Source organism: Polistes canadensis, unplaced genomic scaffold, assembly GCF_001313835.1.
Source record: "Polistes canadensis isolate GaletaPanama2010 unplaced genomic scaffold, ASM131383v1 scaffold_34, whole genome shotgun sequence".
Classification (NCBI taxonomy): Eukaryota; Metazoa; Arthropoda; class Insecta; order Hymenoptera; family Vespidae; genus Polistes; species Polistes canadensis.
Genome location: NW_014569581.1, coordinates 712,851 through 734,788, shown reverse-complemented (window position 1 = coordinate 734,788; position 21,938 = coordinate 712,851). Strand labels below are relative to the sequence as shown.

The 21,938-nt window shown below is 29.5% G+C and overlaps 6 protein-coding genes across 17 annotated transcripts in view; 3 read left to right on the top strand and 3 right to left on the bottom strand.

Annotated features, from left to right (window-relative positions):
• The first annotated feature begins 114 nt into the window (after positions 1-114).
• LOC106784413 (deoxynucleoside kinase) lies at positions 115-2,066 on the top strand. 2 transcript variants are annotated; one of them, XM_014743905.1, is made up of 4 exons: positions 115-250; positions 856-1,055; positions 1,140-1,389; positions 1,495-2,066. In XM_014743905.1, exons 1-4 carry the CDS (start codon positions 238-240, stop codon positions 1,797-1,799), a joined length of 768 nt encoding a protein of 255 aa, XP_014599391.1. In that variant the 5' UTR covers positions 115-237; the 3' UTR covers positions 1,800-2,066. The 2 variants fall into 2 exon arrangements, with proteins under 2 accessions (XP_014599391.1, XP_014599392.1); XM_014743906.1 differs by lacking the exon at positions 115-250 and adding an exon at positions 311-589 and having other exon boundaries at positions 1,495-1,891.
• LOC106784412 lies at positions 2,062-6,878 on the bottom strand. 2 transcript variants are annotated; one of them, XM_014743904.1, is made up of 4 exons: positions 6,791-6,878; positions 3,807-4,215; positions 2,652-2,980; positions 2,062-2,555 (listed from the first exon to the last, which is right to left on the bottom strand). In XM_014743904.1, the coding sequence occupies exons 2-4, from the start codon at positions 4,192-4,194 to the stop codon at positions 2,418-2,420; spliced, it is 855 nt and encodes a 284-aa protein (XP_014599390.1). In that variant the 5' UTR covers positions 4,195-4,215; positions 6,791-6,878; the 3' UTR covers positions 2,062-2,417. The 2 variants fall into 2 exon arrangements, with proteins under 2 accessions (XP_014599390.1, XP_014599388.1); XM_014743902.1 differs by lacking the exon at positions 6,791-6,878 and adding an exon at positions 6,389-6,650.
• On the top strand, positions 6,604-9,156 carry LOC106784411. 2 transcript variants are annotated; one of them, XM_014743900.1, is made up of 5 exons: positions 6,604-6,699; positions 7,509-7,694; positions 7,768-8,172; positions 8,237-8,421; positions 8,823-9,156. In XM_014743900.1, exons 1-5 carry the CDS (start codon positions 6,661-6,663, stop codon positions 9,106-9,108), a joined length of 1,101 nt encoding a protein of 366 aa, XP_014599386.1. In that variant the 5' UTR covers positions 6,604-6,660; the 3' UTR covers positions 9,109-9,156. The 2 variants fall into 2 exon arrangements, with proteins under 2 accessions (XP_014599386.1, XP_014599387.1); XM_014743901.1 differs by having other exon boundaries at positions 8,747-8,905.
• Positions 9,157-9,410: 254 nt separating this feature from the next.
• On the top strand, positions 9,411-11,325 carry LOC106784414 (uncharacterized protein C1orf43 homolog). Its single transcript, XM_014743907.1, has 4 exons — positions 9,411-9,606; positions 9,677-9,833; positions 9,896-10,115; positions 10,202-11,325. The coding sequence occupies exons 1-4, from the start codon at positions 9,448-9,450 to the stop codon at positions 10,392-10,394; spliced, it is 729 nt and encodes a 242-aa protein (XP_014599393.1). The 5' UTR covers positions 9,411-9,447; the 3' UTR covers positions 10,395-11,325.
• On the bottom strand, positions 10,481-15,810 carry LOC106784409. 3 transcript variants are annotated; one of them, XM_014743897.1, is made up of 9 exons: positions 15,628-15,810; positions 15,334-15,489; positions 15,139-15,207; positions 14,910-15,064; positions 14,644-14,838; positions 13,653-14,098; positions 11,419-13,570; positions 11,008-11,323; positions 10,481-10,897 (listed from the first exon to the last, which is right to left on the bottom strand). In XM_014743897.1, the coding sequence occupies exons 2-9, from the start codon at positions 15,385-15,387 to the stop codon at positions 10,763-10,765; spliced, it is 3,522 nt and encodes a 1,173-aa protein (XP_014599383.1). In that variant the 5' UTR covers positions 15,388-15,489; positions 15,628-15,810; the 3' UTR covers positions 10,481-10,762. The 3 variants fall into 3 exon arrangements, with proteins under 3 accessions (XP_014599383.1, XP_014599384.1, XP_014599385.1); XM_014743898.1 differs by having other exon boundaries at positions 15,334-15,810; XM_014743899.1 differs by lacking the exons at positions 14,644-14,838; positions 14,910-15,064; positions 15,139-15,207; positions 15,334-15,489; positions 15,628-15,810 and adding an exon at positions 14,220-14,617.
• A 1,089-nt stretch (positions 15,811-16,899) lies between these two features.
• LOC106784375 (zinc finger protein 608-like) overlaps positions 16,900-21,938 on the bottom strand; it is a 140,878-nt gene continuing 135,839 nt past the window's right edge. For all 7 annotated transcript variants that reach the window (XM_014743825.1, XM_014743824.1, XM_014743823.1 and 4 more), the window contains one exon: positions 16,900-19,986. In XM_014743825.1, the coding sequence (XP_014599311.1) occupies positions 19,916-19,986 (71 nt within the window). In that variant the 3' untranslated portion in view covers positions 16,900-19,915. The remainder of the gene's footprint in view (positions 19,987-21,938) is intronic.

Below are 21,938 nucleotides of genomic sequence, written 5' to 3'. Positions count from 1 at the left end.
TTAAATTGAAAAATAAAATTGTTTCATTTAAAATTTTTATTATCAAGTATAATTAAACATGTTCTATGAGTACTCTGCTTTATAGCATTTTAGTTTTCATTGTAAACTACCCTTAAACCACTGTTGATACGTGCAGAAAAATGGTCGTCCAGGTTAACGATAACATTTTATTATAAGTTATTATTTTCTGAAAATAAATATTTAATAGTAATATTTGTATGTAATATATTTTCCAAAATGGGTCTTCTAGGTAAGAGTTAATATATTCGATGACAATCATTGATGTTTATTTACATTACTGCGCATAAGAACAAATCGGATGATTGAATTGCTTTATCACTAACTTTATTATTTTCCCTAACTTAACCTGATCATTTTCCCTAACTTAATCTGACTAATTTTCCTAACTTAACCCAACCATTTTCCCTAACCTAGAATCTCTAGGGAGCGCTATTTTAGCGCCATAATTTTGGCGGGATGAGTCTTTTACTTGCATTAACGTATCATTTTGAGTATATTAACAATAGAATGTGTAAACGGATCATTTATTTGGAACTATTTAGTGTTTTTTGAAAACGTGCGAAATAATGTAATTTTTATATAAGGCTTTTATATATTGTAGCATTGATTATTTATTAGTTTGTTTTAACTACAATGAATTTGTAATACTGCTATTCTGAAAAATTTTGTTTATTCGAGTATTAAAGCCTACTTAATACGTCAATATGTCATTTTAGAATATCAAATTCTTTTTTTTAATTACATTTCTTCTATAACAAAATATTTCAGCTGTTTATACATTGATATAATTAATATCTCTTTCAGAAATTTAACAAAAAAATTGTGTTGTTTCAGTCAGACAAATTTTTAATATATTAAGAAAAATGCCTAGGTCTCCTAATAAGACTTACAAACGACCATTTACAGTCTGCGTAGAAGGTAATATTGGAAGTGGAAAGACTACTTTTTTAAATCATTTTAAAAATTATGATAATGCTGTGGTCTTACAAGAACCAGTAGAACTATGGCGGGATGTTGCAGGAGTTAATCTATTAGTAAGTGATGTTATTATTATCAATAGAATGTCGAAGATGCCCCATATACACACATATGATATTAATTTAATAATTATATTTTAGGACCTCATGTATAAAGATCCAAAGCGGTACGCTTTTTTATTTCAATCTTATGTACAGTTGACGATGCTTCAGTTACATACCTATAAAACACAATCACCCTACAAAATCATGGAGAGATCAGTTTACAGTGCAAGGTTGTTTATAGAAAATATGAAACGTAGTAAAATGTTACATGATATTGAAGTCATTGTTTTAGAAGATTGGTACAATTGGTGTATTAAAAGTGCTAATATAGAAACAGACATGATAAGTAAGACTGACAAATTTATTTACATATTGAAATAATACTAGGATGCTTTAATTTATTTATTCATTATTAACATTATTTAATTAATACTATTTATCGATTATCTAGTATATTTAAGGACATGTCCAGATATTGTTTACCAAAGAATGCGTATACGAGCTCGTAAAGAGGAAAATGCTGTATCATTAGAATACTTGAAACAAATTCATCAAATACACGACGAATGGCTACTTCACCAAAACTTGTTTTCTTTGCCAGCACCAGTTGTTGTCTTAGATGGAAACAAGAGCATTAAAGAAATGGTAACTGAATTTGAAAAATGCAAAAATACCATTTTTTCTAATCGAAGAGAAAATAAAAAGGAAATAACAACAAATACAACTTTATCTGAACAAATGGAGTGTCAGAAATAAAAGCGCTGGATGTGTAAATAGTTTAAGTATTACATTTTTGCATTTAAAAATTTAAAATAATTAGTGTTCAATTTTGTTTCTCTTATAAAAATGTATTATTACAAGATACAATCTTCATGTATTTATTTTCTTATTATAAAGTTAGTTAATATTCTGAAACTATTAACTGATATTCTTTCCATTGTCTTTTTATTAGACCAATTATAATGTTATATGAAATATTTAAATATTGTAAGTAAAGAAAAAATATATTTGTATCTACATTGTTTAAACTGATTCTTTATTAATAAGACTTATGATAGAACATTATGAAAATAAAATAGTTAGATCACAGATTCGGTAAAACTACAATAACTTACTATTACAGTAAATTATAAGACATAGAGATTTTTTAGTAAAAATATCTCATTCATCTTAGAAACGAAATAGTCAGTAATATGTATTATATGAACATAGATATTACAAATATATCATATATATTTCGACGAAACTTTGTCCATTAGGTCAGACCTCCATTACTGACAAATTGTAAGTTAATATAAAAATATATTATATCAGTAAATTTTATCTTATTCGATTTTGCATTTATATTTATAAATATCACATAACACTTTGTTATTATAATTTTGTACGAGAATTGGCTACTCGTTCTGCACAATCATACTCTTGACAAAACCATAAAACTTCTATTAAATTTCCAATTTGTGCATCTTTTGTGTTAGCCCGTTTCCAATCTAGAAGCAGTTGATACATTATCTGAAACAGATATAAATTGATATTTATTAAAGGAAAGGACTTTGAAAAGTAAAATAAATAAATTGTAAAAAATTAATTGTTCCTCTTAATAATTACCTCGTCTACACCTTTATGTCGATAATTCTCTTCGAACTGTTCGATCTGACCATCTGAATAAGAAAGTCTTCTGGCAACATCTTTCCAACCATGACCAATATGAGTTTTTATTATGAACATATCATCGAAAGTAATTTCATCTTCACACCTAGTTAACGATTCGACGTTTTCCGGCATTAATCTTGATTTAGGTTTTGAACAATTAGTATCCGTCGGGACAGACTTATCTGTTGAAAAATTGTTGATATTACAAATATAACTTGTCCTCGCTCCAATTTTTACTCCATTCGAATTAACGATATTGTAATTGACGACATTCGCGGATTGTGCTGTAAATAAAAAGAAAAATACATAATACATATAATATACATAAGAGGGATCGATTTATTATACCTAATTTCGATCAGCAATAGATTCGATGACGTTTCACATACTAAATATCAATAGTAATACTATCGATTCTTAAAATATATGTATTTCGTTGCTGATGCCACTGTCAGTTTTGTTTGCATGATTAAAGGATTATATTATCAGGATACTCTGCTGGTAGTCTTATCGATAGTCTAAATAAAAGTATGGATACTCGTCCGAGCTTTTATCAAATACATATATCATGACTTGCTGAAACGTTTAACACAACTTGCACATCCATCAATATGTGCTATTTAATTCTTAATGATCGACATATTATCATACTTATCGCATTAATTATTTAGGACGATCCCATCTACTTCTTGCAAAACCTAATTTTTAATCGTTCATTAACATATTCTTAGAAATATGTTATCATTTTAACGAGCCGTAAATATTACTCAAATTTACGTTGTGTTGTATAAATGATTTATCATAAGTAACGTTATCAATGCTAATTTAAATTCCATGAAATTAAACGAAGAGGGGGTAACAAAATTCTAAGAACTAATATTTGCCATCTTTGCCTTACTTTATCTCTTTCTCTCATATATATAACTATACGTATGTAAGTAAACGAAAGAAAACAATTATAAGAAAAACGCGTTGGTGTATATTGTAAAAATATTCCAACATAAAGAGATATTAATTAAAAATTATTTAAAAAAGCAAAAATATAATCTTTTTCGCCATTTCCTTCCTCTTATTTGAATGAGTAATAGTAAGATGGAACAATAAACTTACAAGATTTCGTTGTTCGAGACTTCGTTTTCGTTTTGACGTTTGGTTTTTTATATTCCCTGAAACCATTTGTCGAAGGAAGATCATTGTCGTTGTCGTTATCATCATTATCAAGATTTGTCGGCTTTTTAGGAGGAAAATCGGCAGCAGCAAAAGGTGTAGTAACGCCACTTGGTGCAGACTTTTGTCGTTGCAATGACGTTGCACTATTACTTTGTTCACAATTTTTCTTTGATATTAATTGTCTTAAAGAAAATTTTCTCTTTTTCTCCTCTTCATTATTTGGCTGCAAATTATTCGTATAATCCTGAATCGGGACTCGTGGTGGATCAGGTTTCGCATCGGTCGTCAATAATTGAAATCGTCGAGAGAAATCGGAAAGTATCGGCATTCTCGAGGAAATTTTGGTACCCTGTTGAGATCAACAACTTGTTTACTTTCTTTCTTAAAGAATTATAAGATATTAAAATATTCCATTTGTATATATACATAACACGCGTAATAAATTAAATACTTCTTTGTAAAACTATAAATAGGAATATATATACGTGACATGATATACGTTATCGTTTAAAAATATCTACATAATTAAAACGAGCCAATACGTAAAGTAGAGTACTCATTTTGAATTTTTATCAAATGATAAAATCGATGAGCTGAAGTATTCTCATTCTATCTTTTACACATCCGGCATAAAAAAGGGGAGAGGGGATACGATAAGTTCGGACACGTTAGATGAATTTGAACATAATAAGTACAAATAAATTGAATACAAATGCGATCTATGGATTATGCTGATTCAATGTAATAACAGAGCATAAAGAGAAACGATTCACTGGCAAAGACACATTATCGTATAAATAAGCCATGTATACGATAAACCAAACGACCTCGCGTGATCTGGGTTTTCCAATGGTAAAACCGGTAACCACTAGCAGAAATGCTAATAAAAATAATAAGTATGCTAACAGACGAAACGAAAGACGCGAAGGTTGACTCTTTCAATCTTTCCTTTCCGTTCTTACGATCTCTCATTAACAATGTAATTTGAACCAAAATATTTTTAATTAAAAAAAATAAACTACAATGCTAGAAAATATTAATTGTAGGAAGTTTTTTATAAATATAAATTTTATAAACATATAACTTCACATTATTCCTATTAGATCATAAGAAATTGAAATTAATTATCTAAACATTCAACTTGTGATATCTTGAAAAAATGATCTTGTATAATACACACAGAGGTAAATCTTCGTTATAAAAAGAATGAAAATGATTAATGGATGATAATTCTTAGAAAGAACATTACTGGAAAGTATACTAATCTTTGAATTTATTTAATAATAATGTATTAATCAAAATATTTCCTCGATTTTAATGTCAAACCGATTTACATATCCAAATTTATTATGTAATCGATTGGAAATACTTAATTGAAATATTTGAAGCATTTCTGCGATATCTCGTGTTGCAGATTATTTTCAATCAAGGCCTTTATTTGTTCATTATCTATTTTATTTCGTTTGCCAAAAAGCGTAAAAAATATTAACAAAAAAGATCTTATTATGAAACTTTGCAAAAGGAAAATTAGCAAATACAATCGTTCGTAGCATCTTTAACGTACACCACAGATATCTTTTTTTTCAAATTTACACAGTATTTTTACGATAATAATATGAAATGATATGGCGAGAGTATGTCTTTTATCTTTCATTTTTTAATCTATTGTAACAAGTGACATAATCTTTATTAATTTTGATATTTTTTTTGTTTCGTTATCGAAAAAAGTAGGCACCAATATGCAAATTGTAAAAAATTTACATAAGTATTTACTTTCAAAAGTCATTAAGAATACAGGTCGTGGATAACGTATCTTTTCTTCGATTCTACGCATGTTGCAAACTGCATTGCTCAATGCAAGTAAGTAAATACCTATGAGTGCAGTTGAACATCTTCAATGATAAATCATATTTAACGTTTACTCGATAAAGAATTTCCTTGAAATCTATATATAAAAGGAATGAAAAAATGAATTTTAATTTATAACAAAGGACTTTTACTTTATTCAATTCTTTATAGAACATGATTAATTATAATAAGTGATTCATTATTTTACATTATAGCCGTATTTGTTTATATATATACAATAAAAAGAAGAAAAAATGGAATGATAAAATTGAATTTAATCAGAATATTTGCAACAGCAATATCGATTCAGTAATAAATATTACATAATCATATATATCGTATACACATATACATTCATTATATCAATCGATTGCAATACTTTCAAATCTAAATTGCACATTGTGTTACCAATCGAAATATTATTAATATATAATAGAATATATTTTTACGAGATCACAAAATGTGTCTAAAGAAAATAATGAGAAGATAATGAATGTGTTTACTTCGTTGGCGCTTTTTTTTTACAGAAAATGAAAAAACACGTCATGATTACTTATCTAAAATGATAAATACGGTGTTCGGCGCGTCGTAATTTAGAAATTGTGGATAAATCAAGCAGCTTTTCATTTACATTATCGACTAACAACAATGTACTTTACATCCTTGTTACTTACCTTGTTGTCACAAGAGTTTGAAGACAATCTTAAATTTCGATATTATTAATTGTTGGCACTTGAAAAGGAAAGATCTATTGTTTATCGATAAATCGTACTTCTTTTTTGGAAGGTATATCGAATGAATATAGATGAGCACTAGTACTGTCCAGTTGTAGAACTTTCAACAAAATGAAGACGTCTTTATAATCATCAATTTAACGTGACCACCGATCAGTTGCGACTGAGCTACTGAACGTCACGCGTACGCAAGAGAGAGAAATCCTAAAGGAATGGAAAAAGAAAAAGAAGGAGGGATGAAAAACGCGTTGGTACGTAGCATGTTTAATAAACGTACAGTTCTTTTTTCCTATTGTCCTCCGAGGGGGCATAACGACAAGAGAAATGATACGTTCATTCTACCTTTTTCCATTTTGGATGTTCTCAAGATCCACACAGAATAAAACCGATCTGCATCAGTGTTTAAACCTCTTTCCTGCTCTGTTTCAACGAGTTCTGTTTTCTTTCTCTATTATGCATCCAATTAATAGTTATGAGCCTTCCTATTAATCAAGAAAATACGTGATAGTCATCAAGAAAAGGCGGAGGAACGTTTAGCTATTCTAACCAATGAAAACCGAAGGAGAGTCTCCCTCCATGCGGATGCCAACTGGTCATAAACGAACAGCACTATATACACCGTTTTATTTTAGATAAGGAAATATGCTTGCAAAGTATATTTGTTGTGAATTGCCACTAAATTGAAATTTTCTTTTTTCCTCTTCTTTACAATCGCATTCTCTATAAGGAGAGAAAAATGATACAAAATTTGGCGATATTTGGAAGAAGTCCACATCGTTATAATTCGTGTTGCACTAGGAGATGCATACGAATTTGCGAAAAAAACGATATATACGTCATTGCGCGCGCAAAGTAGTTCTTCGAACGAATGACTACTGGTTGGTCTGACGGAAATTGGCGATTATATACGAAACTATTACGCATGCGCAACATCTTCGACTTCGGCTTTTCCCGTATTTCCCCCAATTACTTTTTCATAATTTTTTTGGCGCGAATCGTTATGTCATTTTAATTATTGTTTTCCTTTTTTTCTTTGGAAATGAATATTAAATTGTCTTAGGAAAAATGCTTGATAAATCACCATTTTGATGCGAATGTATCATCGTTGGAAATTATGGAAGAACAAAGATCTTTTGGGAATTATGCGATATCTGAACGTGCTTTAATGAAACTTGAAACAATTAAAAATGCGTTAAAAGATGATATTTGTAAGGCTGATAATAGGTGGACAGTGATAGGAAATAAGGTAAGAATATTTTATTTTTTATTTTTTAAATGATAATCGCTAAATTTATTTATTCATAATCATAATCATATAGAAAGCAGATAATGTAGACACAGACACTGAGGAATCTGATGCAATGGATATTGAGGAATCAACGGATATTATGAATGCCACCCAATTACCCTCGACTCAATTTTATTTTACTCAGGTCACAAGAAATCATATTAAAGAAGATACTGAAGATAAAGATGATACCGCTTTAAAAATATGTGATATTATTGAAGTTTTGTATGAGGGATTAGAACGCAATAATGGGAAATTAGACTTTGTTCATTTAGAAAATCTATCGAATAATGATCTAATCAAAGTTTTCACAGATTTAGGTGAAAAACTAAGTATTAAAGGTATTTACAATTTGTGTTCGTCGATCAAAGATATTAATTTAGAAGAAGGAATTAAATATATGGGTCTCATATGTACTTATGTATTATTACCAAAGGTATTTGGTTTTTATTTATTATTCTCTGTCAAAAATACAATTTGTAACTCATATTTTTATTCAGATAATTAAACTCGAAGAATCATCAAGATTAATAACATCTGGTATTGGAGAATGCGTTGACAAATTTCCAGATGAAGTTTTAAAATTTATTTTCATACCTGTTTTAAATATCGATTTAAAAGATGCATCGATTATAAATTTTATCGTTAGTGCTTTCCAACCTGCGAAAAGATCTGTTCTTATTTTGTAAGTAATTCAATTTATTCTTTTTGCAATTTAATTTAATTTATAATATACAAAGTTTTTAAAAATATGTGGGCATAACTTCAAAGGTGATTTTAGTACATTAAAATAAGAAAAAAGTTCATATTATCATATGAATTATGTATTATATTATATATCCTGTTACATAATTTTTATAAAAGCTGTTCAAAGTAGTTACCTTCAGCTTCAATGTAGGCTTTTATATGTTTTATCATAGATCTTTTCGCTCATTCAAAAATACCAGGTGTATGTTTGAATATGCATCATAATGCAATATGATCATATGAATTATTTTTTCTTATTTCAGCATACTGAAACACTATATTACACGCATATGACAACTTATTTTTCTATGTTCATAAATATTATTCTTCTATGTTCAGAGAATATGTAGAAAACACAAAGGAGTTAAAAGAATGGCATATATCTATTTTAGAAACATTGTTATCTGTAAAGGTAGACCAAACGATATTCGATAAATTAATAAAATTATTATTGGGACAAGCAGTTTTCTTTTCGACAAATATGAAATTTAGCAAATTACTTTTGTCTTTTTTAAAAGCAAATACAATTATATCGGAAGAACAGAAAGACTTACTGCGAGAAATAATTGAAGTCAATGAAACCTTTTTAAAAAGGCCTATTGAAAATATTTTAAGAAAAATGTAATTAGGCTGTAATCTGTAAGATCATTTTTGTATTCTATAAAATTTATTATAAAAAAGCTGTATTATTTTTTGTATAATGTGATTATCATATATCTATATGCATATACTTTATTATCTAGACCTGCAAGTGGCACATCATATATACACAGTGAGTCATAAATATTTGTATCTCATATTCTTACAATCAAGATGGAATTAAATTTGTGAATATTTTTTGATTTTACATAAGAAGAATTCCTATGGTACGAATACTCCTGTGACTCACTGTTTATATATATATATATATATATATATACGTGCATACATATATGCAGCAATGCTTCAGTAATATAGTACAAGCATGGCTGAAGAATTGTCGGGTGTAACTATAGTAATATTTATAGCTGCTGGAATACTAACAATACTGTTATTATTCATTTTTGCTAAACGTCAAATAATGAGATTTGCTTTACGTTCACGACGTGGACCACATATTCCTATTGGGCACGATGCTAAAAAGGTATACGAAATTTTAAGGTTACAATTTTGTTTTTATCTCAAGTACAAGTTTAAATTAATATATATTATAGTCACTAAAGAGAGCTATTGAAAGACGTATAGAAGTAATACCAAGAATTCAATATGAACCACAACTTATAAGTGACTCCAGATATATTTTAACTCCTGGCAGTCAGGTTCCGCCACATTATTTTAGACTGAAAGCTGTAGATGATATTAAGATCTTAGGTATGTATATTTAGTAATTATTGAAAATGCATATATTTTATTTCATGTTTTTATTAATATAGAAGCTGAAATAACAAAATATGATAGTTGTTTAAAAAGGCATCCATCTGAAAACTTAAGAGCGTATTTATTATCGACTCTTGCCACACAATTAAATGGAAGTGGTCAACGCTTGATTCATCAATTTTGTGATTTGTATGAACATGCAAAACATGATCCAACAGAATTTGGGGACGAAGAATACCAAGTATATACACGTTTATTTCTTAAATTAATGGATGCGTAAGTACACTATTAATTTTTCGAATAAAGTAAAAATGAATGGTTTGTGTTATAATCCTCTGGTATTGATTATTCGTGGTTTTTAGAGCTCGCCTTTTGAAGTCTTATCCAAGTAGTAAAAAATCCAGTCCAAGTCGTACACCAATAAAGAAGAACGTAGAAACTAAAAGAAATATATTGGAACCAAGAATGCGTTTACCTGAGGATCAGGTGTTAACAGGATCAAGACCAAGCACATTAACAGTAATGGCACTAGATAATAGCGAAACATCTGTTTAGCATTATGAGAATCGTCACATACAACATATGTGACGAGTAAAATGTGTATATAAGTATATATATATATATATATATATGTACATATATTTATCTGATTTAATTTTTTTTTATTTTCTTTTGTTCATATATTCATAAAAAAATATATATGTATAATATTTATAACTTCTTACCAAATAATAAGCATTGTATGGCAGTAAAGTAAATATTATTGTTAGAAATTTAGAATAGATAGTTATAATTTTTATATACAATACTGCTCTTTTTGATATTTATTAGAAATGTATGTCTATCATATAGAATTTAATATTCAAAAAAGTAAATTAATTGTATCATTGTACACATTTATACATTTAAATCTTTTAGATTGTCTACTCTGCTAAATAAGTAAACCACTTCTTATTGTAATGCGGATGATGTTTTAAGGAGATTAATGAATTATGAAATGTAGATTTATACAGTTCCGGTATAGGACATTTTCTCATTTGATATAACCATTCCATTACCTGAGAAATTATTATTCAAAATTACTCTTAATGTAGTACCAATTAGAAGTTATTCGCATGTATAATTGCATGCATACTATAATAGAAAATATCTAGTTCTTAAAGATTACCTGAGGAATCATATGATCTTTCCAATGTTGTAAGTCAGCAAGCCTAGCAATAGCTTGTGGAAATAATCTTGTTCTAATTCGTTGCGAAGATATAATAGAATTTGTATCCAATATTATGCAATCCATTCCCGATAAATAAATAATAGAAATGAAAAAAATATCACAATAAAATATAATTTGTTGGTTGTTTTCAGATATTTCTGGTATAAGTGATAAAATACGATTTATGAAATCGATAGCCCAATCTACTGTATATATTTTAGATCGCACTTCAGTTTGTACTCTTTGAACTTCTTGTAACAAATATAATTGTACACTGAAAAAATATAAGATTTATTTTCTTTACAGAACATCATTATGATTATAGCAGTGTTTATAAATATCATCACTCATTATGATATTTTTCCTTACTTGGGCATAGTGGCAATTAGATTAATTAATTCGTTCATCCAATTTAAAGGCATCTGAATGCTATTTATAGATAGTTCTGCCCTAATAGTTATAGCATTTTTCAGCTTTGTAACTGGTGTTTCCCACCATACATTAGGCGATGTCATTCTCTCGATGTGTTCAACTGGTAATGCTAATACTGCAGAAATATACGGTTTGTAATGATTTTGCGTTAAGTCTATTTGATCTAAAAGATTATCTAAAGTAGTATAGAGTAATGTTCGAATAGCATCATTTATTGTTTCATTTTTTAAAGCACTGGCATAGGAATGCATAATATTCTTAAATAAAATTACATTTGTATCATTATCGCTTGATAAATTTGCCATAACATATGATAATGTCGCATCCAACAATGGCTTCATTTTTTGTACTTGCATAGCTTCACAGAGAATCTCTAGATTTGAATATAATATTTCATGTTCTTTACTTTCTAATAAATCTTGTATATTTTCATCATGTTCATACATTGATAAATATTCTTCAACAAAGTTTCTGGCACTCAATGATATGACTGAGTGATGGCATGCAATAGTGAGACTGTATTTTTTAGCTTTCTGAGATATTTCATTAATTTTATGTAAAAAATTCCAATTTATATTTGGCAAAGGCTTCGGATATTTGAATGCAAATATCCGTAAACATTCTAAAAGGACATTTTCATTGAAGGGTTTAGTTACATCTATACGTCTTAAATATTCACCGACTATTCTTATTATACTTCTTTCTGGTAAGTATTTAAAATCATTTGGCTCTCCATATGGCCAATTATATATCCCAGATCGAAAATTTGTAATTTCGCGTGTAATAAATGAAATTAAAATATTACCAGCTGCATTCAAAGTCATTTTATTTACTTTCTCTAACATTTTGATCCAGCACGTGCCTGGTATATGCTGAAATATATTTTTTGATTCTTTATCAGTCGAAGTTGATGTAGTAATATCACATTTAAAATCATCTGGTAAAGTTTCTAATGCAATATCTTCCAATCGATAAAAAGCTATTGCCTTAAGTGCAGCCTCACTTATCTTTGGATCATTTTGAATAACATATGACCATAATATCTTCAGTATATCGTTAATCAAAGTTTCATCTAAGTAGCTACTTTCATTTGTGAAAGATGGAATATTTCCAAAGAATTCACACAAAGTTTTTATAACAATTGTACGCTTTTCTTTCCTCATTTTTGGTGCTATAACTTTCCAAACAGAGGAAAAGTGGACAACAGAAGAACTGCAAAGAGCAGAAATACTCTTAAGTGCAAGTGCTGTTGCAGTACTGCCATTTGTATCCACACACTTATTTAATATTTGTGATATAAGCGGGACAAGTTCTTCAGCACATTCTGGGCGTTCCTCGCAAATGTGCTTAATCACTTTAGCACAAGTTATATCAGCATACCACGATTGATCATTTTGTAATGTTTTAATAAGTGCTGATGAAAGATACTGATAGCAGCGTGGATCTCTATCGTTCATCGTTGAGTAAAGTTCGAGAGCATAATATTTTAATGGTCCTTCACTATTGAATAATGTTTGCAATGTCTTATTTATAAATACTACATTTTCTTTTGTTATTACTAATTCCGGTAATATAAGAAGTAAGTATTTCAATTTATCAGGATCATGAGATTTTGATAACTTATGCATGATCAATGGCAACATGTGAGATGCAAAAACGATTATTTCTTTAGCGATTTGCATAAGTATATCACCAATGGCTTTTGTTATAATAACATCCTTACTTTGTAAAAACAAACCAGAAAGTATTAATCTATATTTATAACGTAAATCAATTGGACTTTTTGATAACATTTTTAACCATGATAAAATATTCTTGTCTGTTATTGTATTTAACAAATCGACACTTTCCGTGTAAAATTGAATATATGCATCAAAATGAAGTAATTTTGTGAATATTCCTCCTGGGTAGGAATTGCTGGCTTCTTTTGTCCACTTTACTTCAACAAGAGCTTTGTTTATTAGAGAATGAGCTTTAGTTAATGCTTCAGCAGACAACACAGAGGGATAAGGCATCCACTTCAATATAGATGCTATTAGCACATATATCAATGTTATATTGCATGACATTTTATTCAATACAAGCTCACCTGTAATTAAATTTAAAAAATATTATAAGTTACATGTTAAAACACACAAATAATGAATTAGTTATTATTAACGTGTACTTACATAGTTGGAAAACATTGGTTAAATAAAATACAGGACATATCACAATCATTTCGGATATTAATGCCAATATAATATTTCCTGATAAATTATTATATTTATTTATAATAGTAGATATTGTGTCAAGATTTGCAATAGGATCGAAACCATGTTCAAGAAACCATATACACACAGATGACAATAATGGAAGTAAGGCTATGCAAGTATTTTTGTCATTTTTAGATAGAGATGCTATTGCAAATCCAGAAATTGTATAATACGTTTCCAGACAAGTATCTATATCATTTGTACGAAGCCATAATAGAATTTCGATCTGTAATTCTAAAGCATTACTCAATTCCATTAATTGCCAAGTTTTTTCTTTGCAACCATCTGATAAAGTTGAAGAAGGGTTGCATAAAATAAATAAGAAGACCGGTCTTAATATTTGTATACTATTCTTCTTTATCCTAAAATAAATAATATCTTATACAAAATGTTTCATAAATGCATGTTAATACTTCAGGAGGTATTATTAAGTACCAATCTAAACCAAGTAAAAAAAGTCAAATGAACATATAAGTGATATACCTTAGTTTTTGAGTTATAGATGATTAAAGAAAATGCTCGAAGTGCCTGCCTCTCACCACCAGAGATGCTAGTATATATCATAACATTAAGCTCTACGCTTTCTCAAAAATACCAAGCATTCTTTGAATAGTCTCAAATCCATGTTGTATCCTTTCTTGTACATATACATTATTCACTTACATATAAGATTCAGATTAGGAGAGCTCAGTGGTGCAGTGACACTACTTAAAAACATTAGATAAAATTAAGACATACTAGATGAGGCATAGAGCAGCTTGTGCTGAGGCAGGCATTGAGAACATTTTTTACTTGTTTTAATGCATAGATTTACCCTCTGAAGTAGACATGCATTTATGAAACACCTTGTATATTATGGTTAAGTATTTATCATATCAATAGTTAATATATATAATATAGCACACACTGTTCATCAGGATGGTTCATTATAAAATGCATTTGATCTAACACAGCGTGCCAAGAATTGCTATCTTCTTTTAAAATAGTGATAAATGGAAACTGAGGCATTAGCGATGCATATGTACATTTATCTTCACTAGCATTAAGTTTAAAATCCAATATCAGTAAATGACTTATGCTTACAGTAATGGCAACATAATTGCTAGAAATTATAAAATTATTATTACATATATACATATATTTATATTTTATATGACACAAATTTGTACATACTTTGTAGAAGAAATATATGATATCAAAGTACAGAGAGCCATAGTAATAGATATTACTTCATTTTCTACGAGTCTCACTAATGCTTGACATATAGACGAAGTAAGTAATTTATCTTTGCTTTCAAGTTTTGACGTAAGAAATTTAAATTCTGGTATCTACAATAATATACACAAATATATACTATAATAAATAAAGTAGTTCACATAAGACTGTAAAGTGTTTTCCTAACCTTTAAAACATCATTAACTTTTCCACCTTTGTACTTATTTTTTATTATTTCATAAAGTTTAGATACTCCCTATAGGATAACAAAGAATGGTGTAAATAATTTTTACATATATTTATACACATGTGTACTTTCATAAGGTTCATCATAACAGTCTTGTCAAAATTGTGAGGTTAATCAATTAATAAAAATACTTACATGTGATACTAAAACAGGATTTTTTGAGGCTAATTTATATTCAATTACATCCATATTTTAGCATTAACGTTCTTCTATTATATCTATTATTATCTATTTACGCTATATTAACGTTTCCGATGTTGTTTATAACTCTCTTTAGAATGCCTATATAACCTATATTTTGAAGTACAATGTTAACGAAAATAGATTGCATTTCACATAATTTTATTAAGAGTCGAACATGTCAATTTTTCAAGTATAAAAACATTCTTCTTTCAACTTTATCTACATTCTCATATTTATCAAACTTACCTCGAATATTATTATAATATTTTAGTTAAATATACTTTTGCGCGACTACACACAACGGTTTGAATAATGCGCATGCGTCGTAAGAATCGAGTGAGTCAAAAAAAAGCCTATATATACTAGCAAAGTACAAATTATTCTGGCAATTATATATATTTAAAGAAGTGCAATAACGTTTATTCAATATTATCATTGTTGTTTGAAATATTTCAACTATTAATTTATCAAAAAAGAATTTATATATACATTTAAATCTGCCACACCCGGTAATAAAAACATTATTGAGATTTTTTCATATATTTATTTGTATGGACAAGTTGGAGCATAGTGCACAATATATTTAATATATAGTAGTCTGGGGAAGGGAATCAGAGTACATTCTGGAGTTTGAACACAATATCTTACAATTTAACGACAAGATGCCTGCATTTCTGTATTTGCTTCTGTACGTTTTTATGTTATTCGTATATTCATATATTCGAGATGTATAATATATATAAAGCGCGTAACGACTCACTATTTTTATCATTCTAAAAAAAAGGAGACGAGAGGAATACAGGTCCTTTTTGTTAGTTGTGTCGTGTTTTCTCAGTCCATATATATATATATATATTATATATATATTATATATATCAACATATATATATGTGTATATATATATAGATATATATATACATATAATATATATATATATATATTTTGTTTTGTTTGAATATTTTTCTTTTCTTTGTCTCTTTTTTTATTCAACTCTCACTCGACGATTTCTTTTTTAATGTGTAATTATGCTACGTCGTGGCAAATAGTACTTGCTAGATTATATCTTTAGTCCGGAGATTGTCTCCAATTGCTAATTACATTCGTTTTCTATTAGACATTAGGGTGGTAAAAGGGAGGCGCGAGGGCGAGGACAAACTGTGTGTGCGTGGGCAATCCTGATACGTCGTCATCATCTTCATGGGATTAAATTTCTATCCCATCTTCTGGTAATGTATATGCGATTGCAAATGCGCTAGGTACATTAAGGCTTTTTACTTGCGAGGGTTGTGTTGTTGATGTTGTTGTTGTTGTTGTTGACGTTGGATAAAATTTGCGAAAGGAAACGTTATTATACGATTGGAGACAGCTCCTTTTAATCTTCTTTCTTCTTTCCTCCATCATCTTCTTCTTTTTTCCTTTTTCTCTCATCATTAGCGATTAACAATCTATATTAAATTTGTTTCAAAGCAAATACATTATACAGCCTATACACAATCGGTAGAAGGTAAGTTTGTCTTCCTTTTTTTTTTTTTTTTAATCTTCGTTTATTCATGCGAAGAACGTAGGGCAGGGTCCAGGTACTTAGGCTATCTGCACATTTTCATAAAAATGTCCTTTTTTAAGATCACTAAAAGAGACAATATAGAGTGAATCTTTTTTTTATGTACTCTCGGGCCTCTGACTTTTTCATTCGTTCGTTCTTTCTTCACATTTCTTTCTTTTTATTTTTATTTTTTATAAAAATCACAGCGTAGCTTTAGCATTATTTTTAAAGCCCACCCTTTCTTCTCCGCTGAGTACCCCACTAAAACTGAGGCAGCTCGTTTCATTTCTACTTTTCCGTTACATTTCTCCTTCCCATTTAGTAAAGTGATTTTTGTTTTTACTCGTTCGATTAAAAACGTTTTTCCTTTTCCTTTATTTTTGATTTGATTTGGCATTTATAATACACTATGCGATTAGATTAAATTTGTTGTCCGATACCACTGGCAACTAGAATAGTTACTTTGCCCTCAACTGATATCATCACTCTTCATCTTATTCGATGACGATGATATAATAAAATAATATAATAATTAATAATCATAATAAAAGATAATAATAGTAATAGTTGTTACTAAACTAATTTTATGATAGTTTACTTTATATATACCATATTATATGTATATGTAATACATTTTTTACTTTTTTTCGTTATCATAGCATTTCTTATTTTTTTTTTTTATCTTTTTCACGACGCTGCACTTTTATTTTTTTCTTTTCTTTTTACTTTAATATGTAGTACAACGTTGTCTAGCATTTATTTTAGTAAACAAATAGCGTTTCTAACGTTCAAATTTACAATCATTTAATGTCATTCTAATTATTTAGAATTATTATTTTTTAAATCTATTTGTTGCTTTATTATATATATGAATATATATATATATATTCCTTACAATTGTCTTGTTAACATGTAAATCAATTAAATTTATTTTAATACGTAATAAAATTTTTCTAGTAGGTAATTTCAAGGTATCATACAATCGTTTCTTTCTTTAATTTCTTTCTCTCTCTCTCATTTTCTCTTATTCTTTCTCTCTCTTTTTTATTCCCTACAAAAATTGAAAGTCAGCATTTTCATTCATTCCTTTTTTTACAAGTTTAAAATTACACCGATTCAATTTGACGTTCAATAATGCGCACGCGTCAAACACATACACAAATTATTACTATTTATACAATAAACACCTGTTCTACACGCACACAAAATTCTTCTCTCTTCTTTTCTTTCTTCTTCTCTTCTTTTTCTCACTTTCGTTTGCTAATTTCTTACGTAACTACGTTCAATAAAAATTGTTTCTTTGTAAATGTGAGTACTCGAAGTTAAAAGGTCGTAGTAAGTGAAAAGATGTACTCGCACAGTAACGAACGGATTTTTTTCAATGTACACTTATAATTTTGTTCTCTTCATTTTTATTTCTTTTTCTTTTCTTTTTCGACAATCGTGCGAGAAAAACAGCTTCGAAAAAGGATCTCTCAACAAATATCCTTGTAGTAGTTTTTCAGTCTAACGGAATATCCCTATAGATGTTTTTACTTCTCGTAGTTCTCATTCGTTTCTCTTACGTACTCTCTCTTTCTCTCTTTCTATATATATTCTCAATTAAAATACGACTGATTCGATTCACATGATTGATCAATTGAAAGAACTTTTCTTCTTTGCGATTTACACGATCTAAGACCTTCTCTTCTTACTCCTTATTTTCCTTTTATCCCATATCACGCTGGTCGAAAAAGCTTTTCCATTTTCAATTGGATATTTCTATACACCTTAATCGTATTGATAAAATACGATTGTTGGTCGTTCCTATATTTTTGACCTCGAGGTCCATTGGATCGATCTTTATTATACGAGGACGAAGATAAGCTTTGTTGAACCAACGTGAATAGAACATTCAGTATATATATCTTGCATTGTCAAAAGCTTAATTCACGATTTCTTCTATCGAACCGTAAATAGTTTCGTGAGTCGATTGAATCAAATACTCGTCCACACGCTAAAGCGTCCACTAATAAAACATCATTCTCGCGCATAAATCGTTTATTCATTTTTGTTAGATAAAAACTTTACTAAGCTCTATTATGATATATTATATTTTACACTTATATCTTATATTGATACGACGACGCTTGTCCGAGATTAATATGCTTACATTATTTTATTTACAAATTTATTTACAAAGGAAAATGTTTGAACCATCTTGGTTCCGCACCGAACTCAAATACACGTTCGTATTTATGTATAATATGTATATGTGCATTCATGTATGCATTATGTGTGTATGCATTATGTATATATGTATGTATGTTTGTATGTATCTATGTATGTATGTATGTATGTATGTATGTATGTATGTATGTATGTATGTATGTATGTATGTATCTATGTATGTACACAAGAATCGGTTCACGCGCTTGCATCGAAGTTAAAAAACAAAACAAAATGGAGAGAGAAAAGACAGTAAAAGTTGTTTCATTTCTTCAATCGTTAACGATACTTCGAGATAAGAATGGTTTGACCGAAAGAAATGATTTCTCTAGGACATTCTCGACAACAACTCGGCAAGATTTAACTATTACTTTTTCAGTCGGACTCTGACGACGATGCTCTCTCGAATGAGGATCTCTTCGAAGGTAACTGAAGTGCTTGTCCATAGCTCTTCGTGATTTAAGTACCAACAGCCTCTTTACGGCTCGTCCAAGGTTTGAGACAGAGACAGAACAGAAATAGAGAGAAAGAGAGAGAGAGAGAGAGAGAGAGAGGAAGAGAGAGAGGAAGAGAAAGAGAAAGAGAGAAAACTGGCGAGCGAGTAAATGAACTTGAAGGAAAAATGGATAAGGCGATCCTCCGGAGAGTATTCCTTAGAAGAAGAGGATTTCCTTAGGGTTGTCTGGCCGCGACGGCACCGTTCGAGGCCGGATGCGAGGCGTGGTGAGTTTGTGCGGAGCTGGTTCCGGCGGTTCCGGGTAGTACGGGACCGGGGGCCGCGGGTCACTTGGGCGGAAATGGCGAGATCACCGAGGCAGCTACCGCGGCGGCCTGCTGACTCGCTAGTACTGCCGCTGCAACACACAGAGACAGACAGCAGGCCATTAATGTTTCGAATGCCACGAACAAATTTTCTTTTTTCTTTTTTTGTCTTTTTTTTTAAATCCAAATTCTAGATCTATCTCTTTTTATACAATGATTTTTGTAATACCGAAATAACTCCCCAATTTGAACTCGTCCATTTGAAAATAAACTAACGCAAATGTAATTTGAAATAGGTTCGCGTATTCGTTTGGCCAACATCTTGCCAATCCAGCCCAAGAATGTTGTTCTGTGCGTTCAGTTGAGAGCTTGCGATATTACCTTAGAAAACAAATGGAATTTAATCATAGTTTTATTAGCGTTCACGATGGGGGAAACGATAAGGAATGGATCTTAAGTCTAACCCTTAATCCGATACGTTAGACCATTTGTAAGTAAGCAAAGTTCACTTGGAGGATTATAGATTTTGTTCATTTCGATTATTATTTGCGAGAAATACGGGGTGAGATACGGAACGTGTGTATGTATATGTGTTTAGAGAAACAGAAAAATATTATAAGTTACATTTAAAGAAAGTGTTTTGTAACACGTATCATTTCTCTCTTTCTCTCTCTGGCAGTGATAAGCTCTACTTAACGCAATTCTAACAAAATCCGATTTGGTTAAATTTAAAAGAAACGTAAATCATAGAACGTGGAGAGTTCGATGCTCTGAAATATTTCGATATGAACTGTGAAAAGTGCGATTGCGTTGCGTTGTATCAATCAAAAGGTTTATAAGAAAATTTATGTACATTGCGATCGAATGGCGGGATTTTTACTATAAACTTTTGCTGTCTCTTTTCTCTCTTTTCTCTCTCTCTCTATATATATATATATATACTTTATTCTTTCTTCATCTTTAGCAATGTATCATAAAAGCTTTACTACTTCCGATGCAAGCGCGTATTCTGTCCGTAAAATTCGTACAATGGATCTTAATAAAGTGTTCGATAGCGCTAGATGTAGAATAAGCTTCATCTGGAAGACTACAGAGTCTAACGAAATATGTATGTATGTATGTATGTATGTATATATATACACATGTCATACGTTTCGTTCGAAAAATTAAGGACTACTTTTTGTCCTATCGTTCACCGATCATTTATATATCTCTCTAATATTAATAATAATATTATTATTATATTATATTATTACTATTATATTAATTTTAATATTATACTATCATTATCGATAATATTATTATTATTATAATTAATATTATTATGACAATTATTAAGATTACATACGAGTTTTTAAGTAGTTTTGTTATTTTTCATATGGTTTTCGGAAAGTAGTACGATAAATAATTATCACAGTCTGAACTATATACCTAATACCTACGCACCCTATGACGGTACACGGCTTATATATGTTTCATTCTTATAACGGCCGCACTTATACTCCAATATTTCCAAAATATTCAGTCCATTAACTATGCAATTATTGTATGTATTATGTATGTTTGTAAGCTATATACTTTTATCGTATAAACAAAAAAGAGAAAACGAAATAAAAGGAAGATAGAGAGAAAAAAAGACAGAAAAAAATGCCATCACCAAGGAAACGACAATGGTGGTGGTGATGATGAAGATGAAGATAAAGATGAAGATGAAGATGCAAATGGTGGTGATGATGATGATGAGACCACACGCACGTTCAGGATCGTTGCCATTTTTGTCGATGGAATTCTATTACATACACGTTTATAACTTTGCTAGTAAGAGTGCTTTAAAACGTCGCAATAGCTCTCTCTTTTTCTTATTTTTCCTTTTTTTCTTTTTTTTTTTTTAATTATTCTTTATGCTTTATCTTTTCTCTTTTCTTGTAGTTTTCTATAGAAAAAATTGTTTTCCTTATCGATTTTTCGTAACAAAATAATAGTAGGTCGGCGAAGGCTACAAATACGCGATTATTCGTTTCGTCTTTCCCTTAAGAAGAAGAAA

What these genes read in the sequence shown, in the direction of transcription:
- LOC106784413 (XM_014743905.1), top strand. An exon ending in TTGCAGGAGTTAATCTATTA is followed by an intron (nt 1,056 to 1,139) that starts GTAAGTGATGTT and finishes ATTATATTTTAG; the next exon opens with GACCTCATGTATAAAGATCC. An exon ending in TATAGAAACAGACATGATAA is followed by an intron (nt 1,390 to 1,494) that starts GTAAGACTGACA and finishes TCGATTATCTAG; the next exon opens with TATATTTAAGGACATGTCCA.
- LOC106784412 (XM_014743904.1), bottom strand. Translation starts at nt 4,194, where the DNA reads ATGCCGATACTTTCCGATTTCTCTCGACGATTTCAATTATTGACGACC. An exon ending in GTCTCGAACAACGAAATCTT is followed by an intron (nt 2,981 to 3,806) that starts GTAAGTTTATTG and finishes TTTTATTTACAG; the next exon opens with CACAATCCGCGAATGTCGTC. An exon ending in GACATAAAGGTGTAGACGAG is followed by an intron (nt 2,556 to 2,651) that starts GTAATTATTAAG and finishes TATCTGTTTCAG; the next exon opens with ATAATGTATCAACTGCTTCT.
- LOC106784411 (XM_014743900.1), top strand. Translation starts at nt 6,661, where the DNA reads ATGGAAAAAGAAAAAGAAGGAGGGATGAAAAACGCGTTG. An exon ending in GGACAGTGATAGGAAATAAG is followed by an intron (nt 7,695 to 7,767) that starts GTAAGAATATTT and finishes ATAATCATATAG; the next exon opens with AAAGCAGATAATGTAGACAC. An exon ending in AAAAGATCTGTTCTTATTTT is followed by an intron (nt 8,422 to 8,822) that starts GTAAGTAATTCA and finishes TTCTATGTTCAG; the next exon opens with AGAATATGTAGAAAACACAA.
- LOC106784414 (XM_014743907.1), top strand. Translation starts at nt 9,448, where the DNA reads ATGGCTGAAGAATTGTCGGGTGTAACTATAGTAATATTTATAGCTGCT. An exon ending in TTGGGCACGATGCTAAAAAG is followed by an intron (nt 9,607 to 9,676) that starts GTATACGAAATT and finishes TATATATTATAG; the next exon opens with TCACTAAAGAGAGCTATTGA. An exon ending in TTTCTTAAATTAATGGATGC is followed by an intron (nt 10,116 to 10,201) that starts GTAAGTACACTA and finishes CGTGGTTTTTAG; the next exon opens with AGCTCGCCTTTTGAAGTCTT.
- LOC106784409 (XM_014743898.1), bottom strand. Translation starts at nt 15,387, where the DNA reads ATGGATGTAATTGAATATAAATTAGCCTCAAAAAATCCTGTTTTAGTA. An exon ending in AACCAATGTTTTCCAACTAT is followed by an intron (nt 13,571 to 13,652) that starts GTAAGTACACGT and finishes ATTTAATTACAG; the next exon opens with GTGAGCTTGTATTGAATAAA. An exon ending in AAGATCATATGATTCCTCAG is followed by an intron (nt 10,898 to 11,007) that starts GTAATCTTTAAG and finishes ATAATTTCTCAG; the next exon opens with GTAATGGAATGGTTATATCA.